Genomic DNA, 14290 nt, shown 5'->3' with positions numbered 1-14290 from the left:
CACTCAGAGGGCAGAGGCAGGTGGATCTCTGTGAGTTCGAGGTCATCCCCATCTACAGAGCAAATTCCAGCACAGCCAGGGCTACACAGAGAAACCTGTCCTGGGGGGGGGGGGGGGCGACCACCTTTTCTCCTGGTAAAGCTCTTGGCATTTCTCTGTTTTCCCCAGATCCCCTCAGCCCTTCCTACTCTCAGCACTACGCTCTTCACGACTTCTGCCCCCTCCCCACTTCCTCTCTGCTCTTTGGCTGTGTCCTTTCTTTTCCTTTTCCTGTTTTTTTTTAACTTTCCTGTTTCACATCGCCAACCCCTAAATTAAAGTAGTAAATATACAGCAGAACAAAAATTACTAGTGGTGGCTTGAAAATGATTTATCTAGCAAATATTCACCCCCATATTGCCTTCTTGGGCCGAGAGTCCCTTTAGGCAAGTAATGGTTTTCGGTTCAGTTTAGCAGAAGCGTATCCGACACCTACTGTGTGTCCACCAGACCCCTGGGGATGCGGGAGAAACAGGTGAGTAAATAGTGGTTCGCGCTGCCCTCTATCAAAGGGGCCACATTTCCCACCGGCAGCTTTTCTTCAGGCTTCAAGAAATTAAATAGCCAGCATGGAACTCTCTGAGCTTCCTGTGTGCTCCCGGAACAGATCCTTCTTAATCTTACATCGATCCGACAGCTAATTAGAGCACACCTTGCTTGCAACCGAGTCCAGATATTTACATGGTCCAAGTTCCCTCTCCGACATCCCTTCCCCTCCTTCCTGAGAGAGTTGTCACGTAGACCCTGACATGCTCCCCCACTTGGGACTGGAGTCCTTGTTACATTGTCCTCTCTTTCTCTAGGAACTAATGCTTCATTCCTGTCCTTTCCAGCATGACGTCAGCTCTCTTCCCTTGAATGCAAGATCCTCCTCCCCAGTGTTTGCTGTCTTGGCCTACAGCTATATTCTTTTTCCCCCAGAAAAGTACCTATCTGTATCCTGTTCAAGGCATGTAACAGACTTTACATGTGACTCAGGCCTCATATAAAAACTAAGCAAAAATGTAATCATAGAGAATATTACAGTCAAGTTCATGGTCCCTGGAAGCCCAGACTGTCACATAAAACTTCACTACGGAAAATTATATGAGAGTCCAGAATAGGAATCCATGACTTTACGTGGAGGAAACAGAGAAAGCTGTGCCGGTTCACATTTGAATGGGGTCTTCCTAGTCTGGAATGGGAACATCGGTGAAGACTGGGTGGTGTAAAGTGCCTGGGGCACACTCGCAAAAGGCTGGGAGGGAAAAGGCTCAGACAAACAAAACCAGAAGGTTGCCTACAGCCCAGTGTTTCTAGGAGTTTCTATGCAGAGGTGCATGCATTTGATGGGCAGCAGAGAATCCGGGGAGGACTTTAACCAGGAATGTGATGTGACGTGACTAGATCCAAGTTTTAGCAAGATGGCTTCTGACCACGGTGTGTTAAACAGATAGGACGTGGACTGGTTAAGTAGTGAGTGCAGAACCAGAAGAATCAGGTACTCCTGCTGTGTGCCTGTAACCCCAGCACTTGAGCAGAAGTAAGAGGGTCTCAAGTTCAAGGCCAACCTGGAAAAGCGCCGCCAGCAGACCCACGCAAAGTGCCTTCTTTTGTGTTCTTCCACCTTTGTGGTTTTTGCCTTTTCTGTTTGTTTGCTGTTGATATCGGGGGACTTTAGGGGTTCTGTTTTGTGCTGGGAATCGAACCCAAAGCATCCTGCCTGTTAAGTACATGCTCTACCCCAGAAGGGCATCCCTGTGTCCGCAGATCAGAGGGGTAGTAGAGAAATGGATTTGGAAATGCCATGTTGTCTTCTGTTAGTTATACTCTCAAACCGAGAGTGGTGGTGCACACCCTTAATCCCAGCACTCAGGAGGCAGAGGCAGGTAGATCTCTGTGAGTTCGAGGCCAGCCTGCTCTACAGAGTGAGTTCCAGGACAGCCAAGGCTGTTACACAGAGAAATTCTGTCTCAATAAAACAAAAAGCAAGCAAACAGAAGATAGGCTCACCAGTGACGTAGGCATGATGGTGCCCAGCCTCAGGGTGGGGTGAGAATGTTCTGCACGGCTTGTAAAATGACAGTTGGACATTTCTAAATCTGTCCTTCCTCCTTTTTAGAATGATAGGGCCGTTTGAGGGATTGTAGTGTGAACTGGTGCCAAGGCTTCTCTCTTCTTTACACTGCTGCCACTTGCTGGGGTTTAACTCCTCAAGGGACTCAGGTCATTTGTGGTTCCCTAGTTAACAAGTTGTTTTTCTTACTGTGGTACCAGACATAACAATTTAAGGGAATCGAGCTTACCTGGACTCACACACAGTCTCAGAAGCATTACAGCATCATGATGGGAGAGGCATGGCAGAGCTCATGGCAGTGGGAGCATTCTGGGCAAGGGAAGAAGCAGAAAACCAAGCCAGAAATAAGGTTGGGTTATCACCCCCAAAGGCCCACCATAGAGTGCCTAATCTGCCATCCAGCTCCCTTTTCTAAAGGTTCCATAATCTCCCCACCACCGCAAACAGTGCCACCATCTGGAGATAAAGTATATAAACCCAGGAGCCTACGAGGGACATTTCCAATTCAAACCATAGCACGAAATAAGGATGGATTCCTAAGACAAAAAGGAAGCTGTGGGTGCTGCGTTATGGACATCAGAGCATGCCTGGTTTGGGTGGCGTAGATTCTATGGCCTTTGTCATGCTATAACATATGTCTTCTGGCGTCCACATGTTCAACTCACATTCATGGATCAACTGCAGTTCTGAAGGAACCAGTTGTTTTTCTTTTCCCCCAAGGAAATAAAGTGCTTTGGAAAACCTTGATTGCATCAATTATGAAAGTGCAGATTTGTTTAGTGACTACAGACTGCAGCATAGCTAAGATAAATCATGGCTTCCTTTAATTGACTTTTCTCCTTAAAAGGCATATCAGAATGCAAATGAGTGGCATTATTCTAGAGAAACTCTGAATCTGTTCTTATTCTAAAATGGTTCAAACTCCATGCCCTTCGGCTAAGCTGAACGTGCCAGGATACCCTGAATGAGAAGCAACAGTTACCATAAGTTAGCCGTTCTTTAAGATGAACCACTTGCACCTGCTGGAGGACGCGGAATGTTACCGTTGACTTAGCTGTCTGTCTTGGTGTGGCAAGGTTACCACCCCTGGAGCTGGAAGAGCTTTGTCCTAATACTTCCACGTGGGTAAGAATCCTATGGAAGGGAGGATGTGAAGAAGGGACACCCCAGAGGCTGAGGGCCTCTTCTGTGTTCTTCCTAAGAATAGGAAGGTTCTTCTCTCTCTAAATATTCATCATTTCTACAAAGCGCCTCAGAGTTTCTCATTGTTGATGGAATATTCCACAAAAGGAGATCAGTATGTGTGGTTGCCTCAATAATCTTTTTAAACTAAGATCTCTTCCCCCAATGAACCCTATGCTGTAGTGGGGTGTCCTTCTGCCAGGGTGTCCCCTTACACCCAGCAGGGGAAGCTTTTCAAACCCTGGTGACCACGTAGAGTTTTTTGAGTGTTTCATGTTGCTTCTTCTAATATTTCTCCAGTCTTAGCTTGTGTGCCCTATCACTGGATCTGAGACTTTGATTTTGTTCCGTCTGTCCATCGATTTCTTAGATTGCACATAACGAGAAAGCAAAACAACCTTCCGGACCATCGTAGTACATCAAGGAGTATAAGTTTATATTTCTTACAATGTAGAACATAAGGCGCTTGGTGGCACACACCTCTAATCTCAGCATTCAGGGGGCTGAGACGGGAGGATCACACGGACGAGGTCAGGTCTCACTACCTCACAAGACCGTGTCTCAAAAAAAAAAAAAAGATTTCCTGAATGTTGTCGTTGGTGACTGTTAAGTGTGTCATTTCACCACTGTGTCTGAATCCATCCCCTTGCTCTGTTGCCTGGCTTTTTCCCCGTGGAGATGCGCTGGAGTCGCTGTTCTGCGTTCACTCCCTGCCCTCTGTCTGCACGGGGCTTTTCCTCCACAAACACATACATCCAATCTAAAGCCATCTGTCAAGTGTTTTCTCTGTCTTTGGATCCTTTACACCCAAAGTCAATTGGTAATGATTTAGAGTTCTTCACCTTTCATGTGTTCGTCTAAATCCCTTAATAAGCAAAGCACAGTGACAGAAAAATGTGGTGGGTTGAGTTGAGTGCCAACCCATGTGGATGTCAACAGGACCACAGGAGGTAAAACGCTACGTGAGCGTACCACAGAGAAACAGATGAGCCACCAGGGCAGCTTCTCTCTCAGCGACAGGAGACATACAGTGCCACAGACAGATACCATCAGCCAGTTCTTGAAACTTGAGAATAAGGGGGAAACAAGTTAACCCAGAAAAACAGACTAAGAACAAGGAGTAATGAACTTAGTAGAGAAGGCCACAGGGACTGGAGAGATGGCTCAGCCGGGCACCAGCTGTTCTTCCAGAGGTTGGATTCCCAGCAGCTCACAGCTGTCTGTAACTTCATCTCCAGGGGGATCTAGTGCCCTCTGCTGGCCACTGTGGGCTTCTACAAATACACGCTGTGCATACATGTCCATACATATATACATAAATTTTTAGTTTGATTTTTAAGAAAGAAAGAAAGAAAGAAAGAAAGAAAGAAAGAAAGAAAGAAAGAAAGAAAGAAAGCAGACTGCAGTTAGTGAGTTGGACTTAAGATGGAACCTGACCATTCCTGGCCTTCGAACACCAGGTTTTCTTTACTCTCAGTAGCCAGACCCCCGGTACCGTCCACCTTACCTGAAAGCCATCCCCTGGGAGCTAGTGGTCTTTAGGCTTGGGTGCATGTGGTTTCTTTTCCAGACAGCTGAGCTTGAATCAAAAGGAAGAGGAATGATGACAGAAGTCTACAATTTAAGTTGGGAGAGAACTGGAAAAAATACACAGAGAGACAGACAGACACACACACACACACACACACACACAAAATTTTCTCAAAATCATTGGTCTTTTCAGGTTGAGTTAGCAAGAGGCCAACCCCACTGCCTGTGGCAGTAGTGGGCACCTGGTTTGTTCTTCAAGGGCTGCAGCGTCTTTTGCAGGGAAACCGGGTGTTCTCCTGTGCTATTAGCCTTGTGCTGTGTGTTGCCCACCGATTTCCTCGACTCTCTTTTCTTGGTGGGCTAGAACACAGCTGGCTAAATAGGCCGTGGCACACGTAAGCTCCCATGTCTGTTGTTAACTGCTTTATGGAAATGTTTCACACTCCAAAGGTCCCCATGTTGTTGCCATGAGGAGCTGACTGAAGAGTTGTGTTTGGCGCTAAGAGATGGAGTCCCACCCTGTCGGGTTTTTTTTTATGGTTTCTGATCAAGATGTGAGAGTTTAGAAGGATCTGGGGGGTGAGAGAGGGATGTCTGAGAATTTCCTTTATCTTCATTTGCCGTGGAAGTTGGGCAGGCGTCACTTCTAAGTAACACACTTTTCTCTGTTGATCTTATCTTTACGGCCAAACATCCTTCAGTTAAGTGAATCTTTTCTTCATGCGGGCTGCTCAGAGAGATTTAGTTAAGTATAATGGTGGAGAGAGATTATGACACTAATGCAATTCTGCTTTGTGCTGATACTATGTGATACATGCATAGGTTTATGCAAGAGGACCATTTATTCCCAGCAAATTGAAACAGTTTCTAGGTTTTTTTTCATCATGATAGCAGTAGCTTCTATTCAGGTAGTAGACCCCCCCCCCCAAAAAAAAGGTGTCTCTTTTACAATTTTATATTTAACTGTCCTTGTTTTTGCCTTTTGAATAGCAGCTTGCACAGCTATGTGTGGCTTCTTCCTATTTTTCCCATCACCGTGGAAAACATTTACACTCTCCATAAGGCACAGAGTCATTTGCTGGATCGTGGGTGTGGACTCGGGTGTAGAAGTCTCCTGCCCCACCTCTCAGAGTGTGTCTCACCATGAACGATCCCTGGCCGCCAGTTCTTGATCAGGGCCCTGGATGATGCCGAAAGAGGAGCTGGTGAAAAGACACATCAGCTCCCAACCTTGGTTGCGTAGATTCAGTGAGCTAATGAGGCCAAGGGTCAGGTCTACGTGGAGCCCAGTATTGGACGCACAGCCATGCCTGTCCAGTCAATCATACACTGGCTGGACTTGGCTGTCTATCATTTTTCATAAGCATTCTTAATTTCTTCTATAATCCCATCCCCCCACCACACACACACACACACACACAGTGCATCAGGAAAACTCAAGTGAGATAGTTCACAGATACAAAAACCCTCTCATGTATAAGAAAGCAACAGGACCACGTCTAACTGCGTACAAAGGCGTTGCGTATAAAAACGACCCCAGTCACGTCGCTCTTGAGGATCTTGTTGGTGAACAACCAAGTGAGAAATTCAGCCGCTCCTTCAAGGAGCCGGATTTTAGCAAGCCGAGTCTGCATCAGGGGGAGAGGAGGTGGGATGGCGCTCTCCCTGCAGGCCTAGCATTAGTGACTTGGAGTTCAGATGTCTCGGCTGCATTATGCCTTTGTTTTCGGGGTGGTGGTGTTCTTGGGTTTCACTTGGTGGGGAGAGAAGAGCCTCACGCTGATAATGTACTGAAAGTAAATGAAATTAAATAAGCGAAGCGGCGCTCGTCACTACTTCCTCCCCCCTGGGTAATTCAATTCAAGCTCTGCCTCTGATGACAACTCACAGGGGCTGTCTCTGTCCCCCCGCTGGGGCCTGGAGTCTTAGCATCTAAATAAAAGTTTCACTCAAGCATTTTTTATGCTCCTGCCAGCAGGATCAGTGAGCTGGTGTGGGCGCATTAATGTAATATTCATACCCACAGACTCTCCCCGCACACGAGGCGGTGGCTTTCCATTTTCATAATTATAAATGTTCCATAAAATGGCATTTAGATTTGCATTTAAAAAAGGAGGTTTGAATTCTAATAAGACCCTTCACATGTCTTTTATGATTCGGATTTTAACAAGAAACTCTCTTAGTTTAACAAGACCTTAAAAAAAGAAGAAGAAACTTGTAGCAAGACATGGCTTGGAGGATCCCGGGCCTTTCAGCCCCTGCGTCTTCCATTTGAATTTGAGGCCTCAAGAAGCCAGTTTTTTGAATGCCACTTCAGAGGAAAACCTCCATCAGAGCACTTTCCCTGTTGCTGGTCCTTACCTCACATGACCTCCCACTTCACATGACCTCCCACCTGAAGAAGAATCAGCACCAGTTCTTGGAGGGTATTTTCAGCGGGGCTCAAATTTCGGGAGGATGGGGGATGAGAGGGGTAGAAAAACCCTAGGAAAATTAATTTTCATTTGCTGTGGTTCATCTCAGACATGTACCTCAAGACCTGTCTGGAAGGATCTATGCCCAACACAGAGTTTACTAACTGTAAATCCTACAAATGAAAACAGTTGCCCAGACGATGGGCAGCCTCGTCTACATTGTGAGTTCCAGACCAGTCAGAGCTATATAGTGAGACCCTGTCTCAAAGACAAAGAAGAAGGGGGGGGGGGGCATGACAGATGAGAGAGAGGGAGAGAAAGGGGGAGAGAGAGGGGAAGAAAGGATAGAATAAGAGTCTATAAACAAGGAAGTTGACAACAAGTCAATTGAATAAAACAATAACCACATAAAGCAAAAAAAAAAAAAAAAAAAAAAAAAAAGGACTCCTGATTTTCCTGGTTTATTTTTTAGGTTTTGGTGGGGTGGTTCACAAGCACACATGCACATGTGAGTGCACACGTGAGTTGCACGTGTGAGTGCAGGTGTGTGCAGAGGCCAGAGTCAGTGGCAGTTGGAAGCCGCCAAACCTGAGTGTCCGGGAGCCAACGCTAGTACTCCCTAAGAGCAGTACACACTCTTAACCACCATGCCATCTCTCCGACCTCCAATCTATGTTTGTGGGTTTTCTAGGACTTTTATTTTTATGTGTATGAATGTTTGTGTGCATGTATGTATGTGTACCCCATAAGGGCCTGGTACCTTCAGAGGCCAGAAGAGGGCATCTGAGACCTTGGGACCAACGTTGCTGTCTGTGAGACACCACGGGAGTGCTGGGAACCAAAGCAAAAGCAGAGAGCCCTCAACTCAGGGCCAGCAACACTCCAGCCCTGTGAGCTGGGTTTTTAAAACTAGGCTAGCTTAGAAGCAAAATGGCCATCTTAATTGTGTGGCAGGGGAAGGGGTTGTGTTTTTGAGAGGCTGGGAATTGAACTTAGGGCTCACACATGCTACACAAGCACTCTACCACTGAGCTACATTTCCTGCTCCAAAAAAAAATTTTTTTTAAACAAAATGCAAATGATGCGCTGAGCAAAGGCTGCTTCATAGTCGTTGCCGAATAGACATTAGCTATTGCATGGTCCAAAAACAGAAAAAAAATGGTTTCACCCTTAAGTTTGAAGACACCACACCATGGCCCACCTGGTCTGTTTGTGGTTGTGCCTATTTTGTTATGCAGATTTGGTTTGCTGGTTTTTATAGAGGTTTATTTTAATGATGTGAATGGGGGGTAGGTGTGTGGGTGTGAGTACAGGTACCTACAGAGGCCAGAGAAAGGTACCATCCTAAGCCAGGTGTAGTGGCACACACCTTTAATCCCAACACTCGGGAGGCAGAGGCAGGCAGATCTCTGAGTTCGAGGCCAGCGTGGTCTGCAAGCATGAGTTCCAGGACAGCTGGTCTGTATAATGTTACTTGTATGTATGTTTTCGGGGCTGACCATTGGGCACTGGACAACCAATTAGTGTTTTCTTCCCTGGCAAAGACCACCTCTCCCACTCCCAGCTCTCCTTGGCTGCCTAAAATTCTTTGTGTAGGGCTAAGGCCTTGTGGGCATTTCCCGACAAGTTTGGCAGGTCCAGCTCACACTGAGGGAAGTTCTGTTGCTGAGACTTGATGTGTGTGGCTTCTGATGTCACTGGGAAACACAATCTGGCAGCAAAGCCCCTGGTCCTGCTCTCACAGTCTTTCCGCCCCCTTTCCTGCAGTGCTCCCTCAGCCTTCGGGGCAGGAGTGCTTTGTGGGTGTCCTCAGTGAGACTGGGCTCCACAGCTCTGCATTTGGATTGGTTGTGCTTTTCTGGAGTGGTCTCCACCTGTTGCAAAGAGAAGTTTCCTGGCTAAGGAGTGAAGACTACACTGACCTGTGGGAATATGGACAAATGTTTGTAGATTCACATTAGGGATGATGCTGGATTAGTAAGTAAGAGGCTGTCAATGTAAGGACAAATGTTTGTAGATTTTCATTACGGATGATGCTGGTTTAGTTAGAGGTTGTAAATAAATTTTCCTCCAGTAACCATGACTTTACTAGGACCGAGTAGTCGGCTAGCTTTCTACCACAAGGGATAATTTCCCTCTTGTTGAACAGGTCTTAAGTCCAATTTAAGAACTGCTGGTTACCGCCAAGGTGCATACATGTACCACACACGTGGTTATTGTGCCGTGCTGGTCAACATATATGTTGACCATATGAGCATCATAGCTGGCTAGGGCTGTTGTTTGACTCCCTCCTTTGGAAGTTCCATTGTGTTGTCATTATTTTTTAAAGAAATAATATTTTTTACTGACTCTCTGAAAATTATATAGATGGGAACTTGTATAAAGTTGTATAATGAGATCACTTACTGCTCTTGCAGAAAACCTGAGTTCAGTTCCCAGCACCCACATCAGGCAGCTCACAACTGTCTGTAACTCCAGATCCAGCAGATCCAGCGCTCTCTTCTGCCCTCAGCAAGGACCTGATGCACATCAACTCAAACAGGCGCACATACAAATAAGCAAAAAATTATTTTAAAGAAAGAACATTGTATAAATTATATACAGTGCATTTTTAATGATTTTCTTTCAAAATTTTCAAGTCTAACTGTAAAACATTTGGATTGGAGAACTAAAAAGTAAACACCAAGCTTCTTTTAGCCCCCGCTCTAATTAAGAACTGTAAAGTCGGGGGCACTGAGAGGGCTCAGCAGTCAAAGGCACTTGTTGTAGAGTCTGACTCCCCGAGTTCAATCCCCAGGACCCCCACATGGTAGAAGAGAACACACACGCGCGCGCACGCACACACACACACTAAATAAACGTGATTTTTTTTAATTATTTTATTTTATTTTTAATATTTATTTATTATGTATACAATATTCTGTCTATATGCCTGCAGGCCAGAAGAAGGCACCAGACCCCATTACAGATGGTTGTGAGCCACCATGTGGTTGCTGGGAATTGAACTCAGGACCTTTGGAAGAGCAGGCAATGCTCTTAACCTCTGAGCCATCTCTCCAGCCCCAATAAACGTGATTTTTAAAAATGTGAAGTTAGGCCAGGGCTGTAGCTTAGTGGTAGGGCACACACTGGAGAAGAAGGGAGCAGACAGGAGCAGCGAGGAGAGAAAATGGGGAGTTGTGTTTTTCTGGAGCTTTTAGTGGAGGTAGACACAGTGGTTTGTGCTCACAGACACTCGGGATGTGGAGGCAGAAGGGTTACATGATCCAGCACAGTTTAAATAAATAAATGAGGAGGCTATTGGTTTTTTATTTATTTTTATTATTGAGAAGTCACTTTCTTGTTTCAATGTTTTGCCCCTCCTTTCTGTGAAGCAAGTACAAACCCCAGGCAGGAAGATGAATTCGGACTTTGGCATCCCAATAAATTTGTACCTAAGGAGGCCATTAAAAGCCAAGAATGTCACTGTCCTGCAGTTAAAGGTTGATGTCAGCCCCAAGGTCTTCTTTTTTGCTAAAGCTTCTATGATTCTCAAACGCACATGCGCGCGCATACATGTGCGCGCGCGCACATACACACACAACGTACTTTGAAAAATCCAAGATCTGGTCATTATTGCCAAATTCACCTTGCATAGCCCTTCACATGAACGTCACAAAAGCCATGTTCTCCGGAATAGCTGTCCAGGTGAAGCACACTGGGACGATGGCTCAGTAGGCAAAGTGCTCTATGTGCACGGGAGGACCAGAGTTCGGATCCCTAGCACCCGCACAAAAGCTGGACAAGGTTACACTAGTCTGTGAGCCCGGCACTGGGGTGTGGAGACAGTCACATTCCCCGGAGTTCAGTAGCCAACATAGCCTATTGGTGAGCTCCAGGTTCAAAAAGAGACCCTGCCTCAGAAAATAAGGTGGACAGTAATAGAGAAAGACGCCCAGTGGTGACCTCTGACATTTGTATGTGCATATGTACACACACACACATACACACACACATGCACACACACATGCACACACAGAAATAACAACAACAAAACCCACAAGTGTCTGTGCCTTCATTGTCCCTTTTGAAATGGCTGCGTGCATGGCAGAGTCCATTACTCACTGGAGCCCGTCCTTCCTGGTTGCGATTCATTTGACTTTTGATTATCTCCGCGTGGATTACCCAATTTAGAGCTCACAGCCACTGCAAATCCCTAGTTCCCCAGAGTCCTCTTCCTGCCAATCAGTCCATATTTAGGCTCCCTTCCCTTACCACAAGTTAATGTATGGTTAGCCATTTTAAGCAATATTAGCATTAGATATAATTAGGAAGAAAATTAACTTTTTCCCCTAATCATATAGAAATTGTTGTATTTTGTGCTACGTTTAAACAATTACCCTTCCAGACTCCATCATTAATGTGAATAATCTAAAGTAGCTTAAATGGAAATTCTATCAGGTTTAAACAAAGCATTTTACTATCGTTCCTTTTAGGAGTGGAAAACATCTTAAGAGGGGCCCAGGAGCTGGATAACATCATCAAGCAAGGATACTTGGAGAAGAAAAGCAAAGGTATTAATCGAACCCATGAAGAGTGGGCCATTCCAGGAGGCAGGTGGGGGGAGGGAAGAAGGGAGGTGGATCTGGCTAGACTATAGGATGCCTTCCTGGCACTGTGCTAGGCCAATGTAAGGCAAAAGGCCAGGAAATGAAGGGAGTGTAGTACTATTTAGTCGGTTTCAACCTAATAGAGAGGGCCAAATCTTCAACCAGTTGTGGGCTTTGTTGGGATTGGAACTAGCCCAGCTGTGGCATCTTTAGTGGCATGTGGGAGGCAGAGACTGTCAGACCTTTATGAGTTGGGTGGGTGGGTGGATGAATGGATGGATGGATGATTTTCTTGTCCTCATCTCTCAGTGTGCTCCCACAAAGAGTGACGCTTTAGCCAGGGAGTGGTGGTGGCGCACACCTTTAATCCCAGCACTTTGGAGGTGGAGGCAGGTGGCTCTCTGGGTTTAAAGCTAGTCTGGTCTACAGAGTAAATTCCAGTTCCAGGACAGCCAGGGCTACACAGAGAAACCCTGTCTCACCAAAAAAAAAAAAAAAAAAAAAAAAAAAAAAAAAAAAAAAAAAAAAAAAAAAAGACACTGTTTTTTTTCTCAAGAATGTAGTCTTTCCAAGTGTGAAGCAACCTGCTTCCAAATTTCAGACATGCCCAGCTCCTGACCCTTTAAGTCATCCAATTAAAATAGGTGCTACAAGGCCCATAGTCCTTGTTTTAATGTTCAACAAGCAAATTGGTTTATCACATATTCTCAAAAAGAAAAAGAAGAGCCAGGCAGTGGTGGCGCACTCCTTTAATCCCAGCACTCAGGAGACAGAGGCAGGAGGATCTCTATGAGTTCGAGGTCAGCCTGGTCTACAAGAGCTAGTTCCAGGACAGGCACCAAAGCTACAGAAAAACCCTGTCTCAAAAAAACAAAAACGAACAAAATAATAAAGAGAGAGAAGAGGAGGAGGAGGAGGGAAGGGAGGAAAGAAAGAAAGAAAGAAAGAAAGAAAGAAAGAAAGAAAGAAAGAAAGAAGGGAGGGAGGGAGGGAGGGAGGGAGGGAGGGAGGGAGGGAGGGAGGGAGGAAGGGGGGGAAGAGAGAGAGGGAGGGAAGAGAGAGAGAGAGAGAGAGAGAGAAAGCCCATCTCCTGGCCATGGCATGTAGGACCTGGAGTATCGTCGTTTTGGTTCACAGAAAGCAACACATAAGGAAATAATAGCAGTTGGGTATAATAATGCATGCCTATAATGCCAGAACTAGAGAGGCTGAGGCAAGAGGAAAGCCGTGAGTTTCAGGCCAGCCCGGATTACCCAGGGAGACTCTGTCTCCAAAAGGCAAACAAACGAAGATATCATAGAAAGTTTGAAAAATGCAGGGTGAGTCGTGAACCTAAAGAAAGCCAGCTAGATGACAAGACAGCGTGGAAGCAGGGAGGAGCAACCTTACTGAGACGCTGGGCCTGGGATGGAGTTCATCCTCACCACTCAGTCAATACGGGATAACCTGTGGGAGTGAAAAGGAGGGTTTTACAGTCCATTAACCTGGGAAATAAAACAATAACCCACTCGACTGTGCTGCTGGATTTTACAGACTCTTGGGCGATTCTAGTTACCTGAATTTATGTCTCTTCTCTCCCTTTCGCGTAGATCACAGCTTCTTTGGGTCAGAGTGGCAGAAGCGATGGTGTGTTGTCAGCAGAGGCCTCTTCCTCTACTATGCTAATGAGAAAAGTAAGTGTTCTCCGTTCACACAGCAGCTCCCTCGCTCCTGGATGCCAGCGCTTCGTAAATTCTTGAGCACTTAGATGTCTAGATAACAGTCCTTAACTAACACCCGGAGAGTGAGGTGCTTAGGAAAGAAATAGACCTGGGTAACTAATGCCTTGCCCACCGCCAAAAACACAGGCCAGTCTAGCACTGTTTTCCTCTTTAAACACTAAGTGTGGTCAAAACATGGAATACAGGTCTATAGCCCTGGTTCTTTACAGTGAGATGGGGGGCAGAAGTTATAATGAGATAAAAGTCAGAAATTACAGGAAGATGGAAGGGAAAAGCAGGAGAATCCCCCAGAACCGTTAGACCGGCTAGCCTGATATACACAGCAGCAAACAAGATTCCCTGTCTCAAGCAGGTGGACAACAAGAACCAACCACAAAGGCCGTGCCCTAACCTCTGTGTGTGCATTGTGGCACGCATGCGCCTGCACTCACCAACAGGACCACACACATACATACGCACACAAGTGAGAACACTTATACACATAGCGATGTTAAAACAAGACAAACAACAGCAAGGAAAAGATTAAGGTGTCAGGCAGGATAGCACACTCCTGCAATCCCAGCACTTGGGAGACTGAGGCAGGAGGAGCACATGTGGAAGGAAGATCAGCCTGAGCTATGTAGCAAGACTCTGTCCAGAGCCAAGAACTGGAGCTATAACTCGGTGGCAGAGCACTTGCCTGGTGTACGCGAGGACCTGAGTTCAGTTCCTACCACCACACACAAAATAATAATATAATGACAATAATCCAGAGAAAGA

The 14290-nt window shown here is 45.9% G+C and overlaps 1 protein-coding gene across 4 annotated transcripts in view; it reads left to right on the top strand.

The window, feature by feature from the left end:
• Skap1 (src kinase associated phosphoprotein 1) overlaps nucleotides 1-14290 on the top strand; it is a 288526-nt gene that overhangs the window by 221104 nt on the left and 53132 nt on the right. For all 4 annotated transcript variants that reach the window (XM_048450912.3, XM_048450913.3, XM_087910051.1 and 1 more), the window contains exons 5-6: nucleotides 11697-11774; nucleotides 13400-13483. In XM_048450912.3, the coding sequence (XP_048306869.2) occupies nucleotides 11697-11774; nucleotides 13400-13483 (162 nt within the window). The remainder of the gene's footprint in view (nucleotides 1-11696; nucleotides 11775-13399; nucleotides 13484-14290) is intronic.

Source organism: Myodes glareolus, chromosome 9 (assembly GCF_982192425.1).
Source record: "Myodes glareolus chromosome 9, mMyoGla1.1, whole genome shotgun sequence".
In the NCBI taxonomy this organism is placed as follows: Eukaryota; Metazoa; Chordata; class Mammalia; order Rodentia; family Cricetidae; genus Myodes; species Myodes glareolus.
The sequence above is the reverse complement of the archived record's forward strand: the minus strand, read 5'-3'. Positions and strand labels throughout refer to the sequence as shown.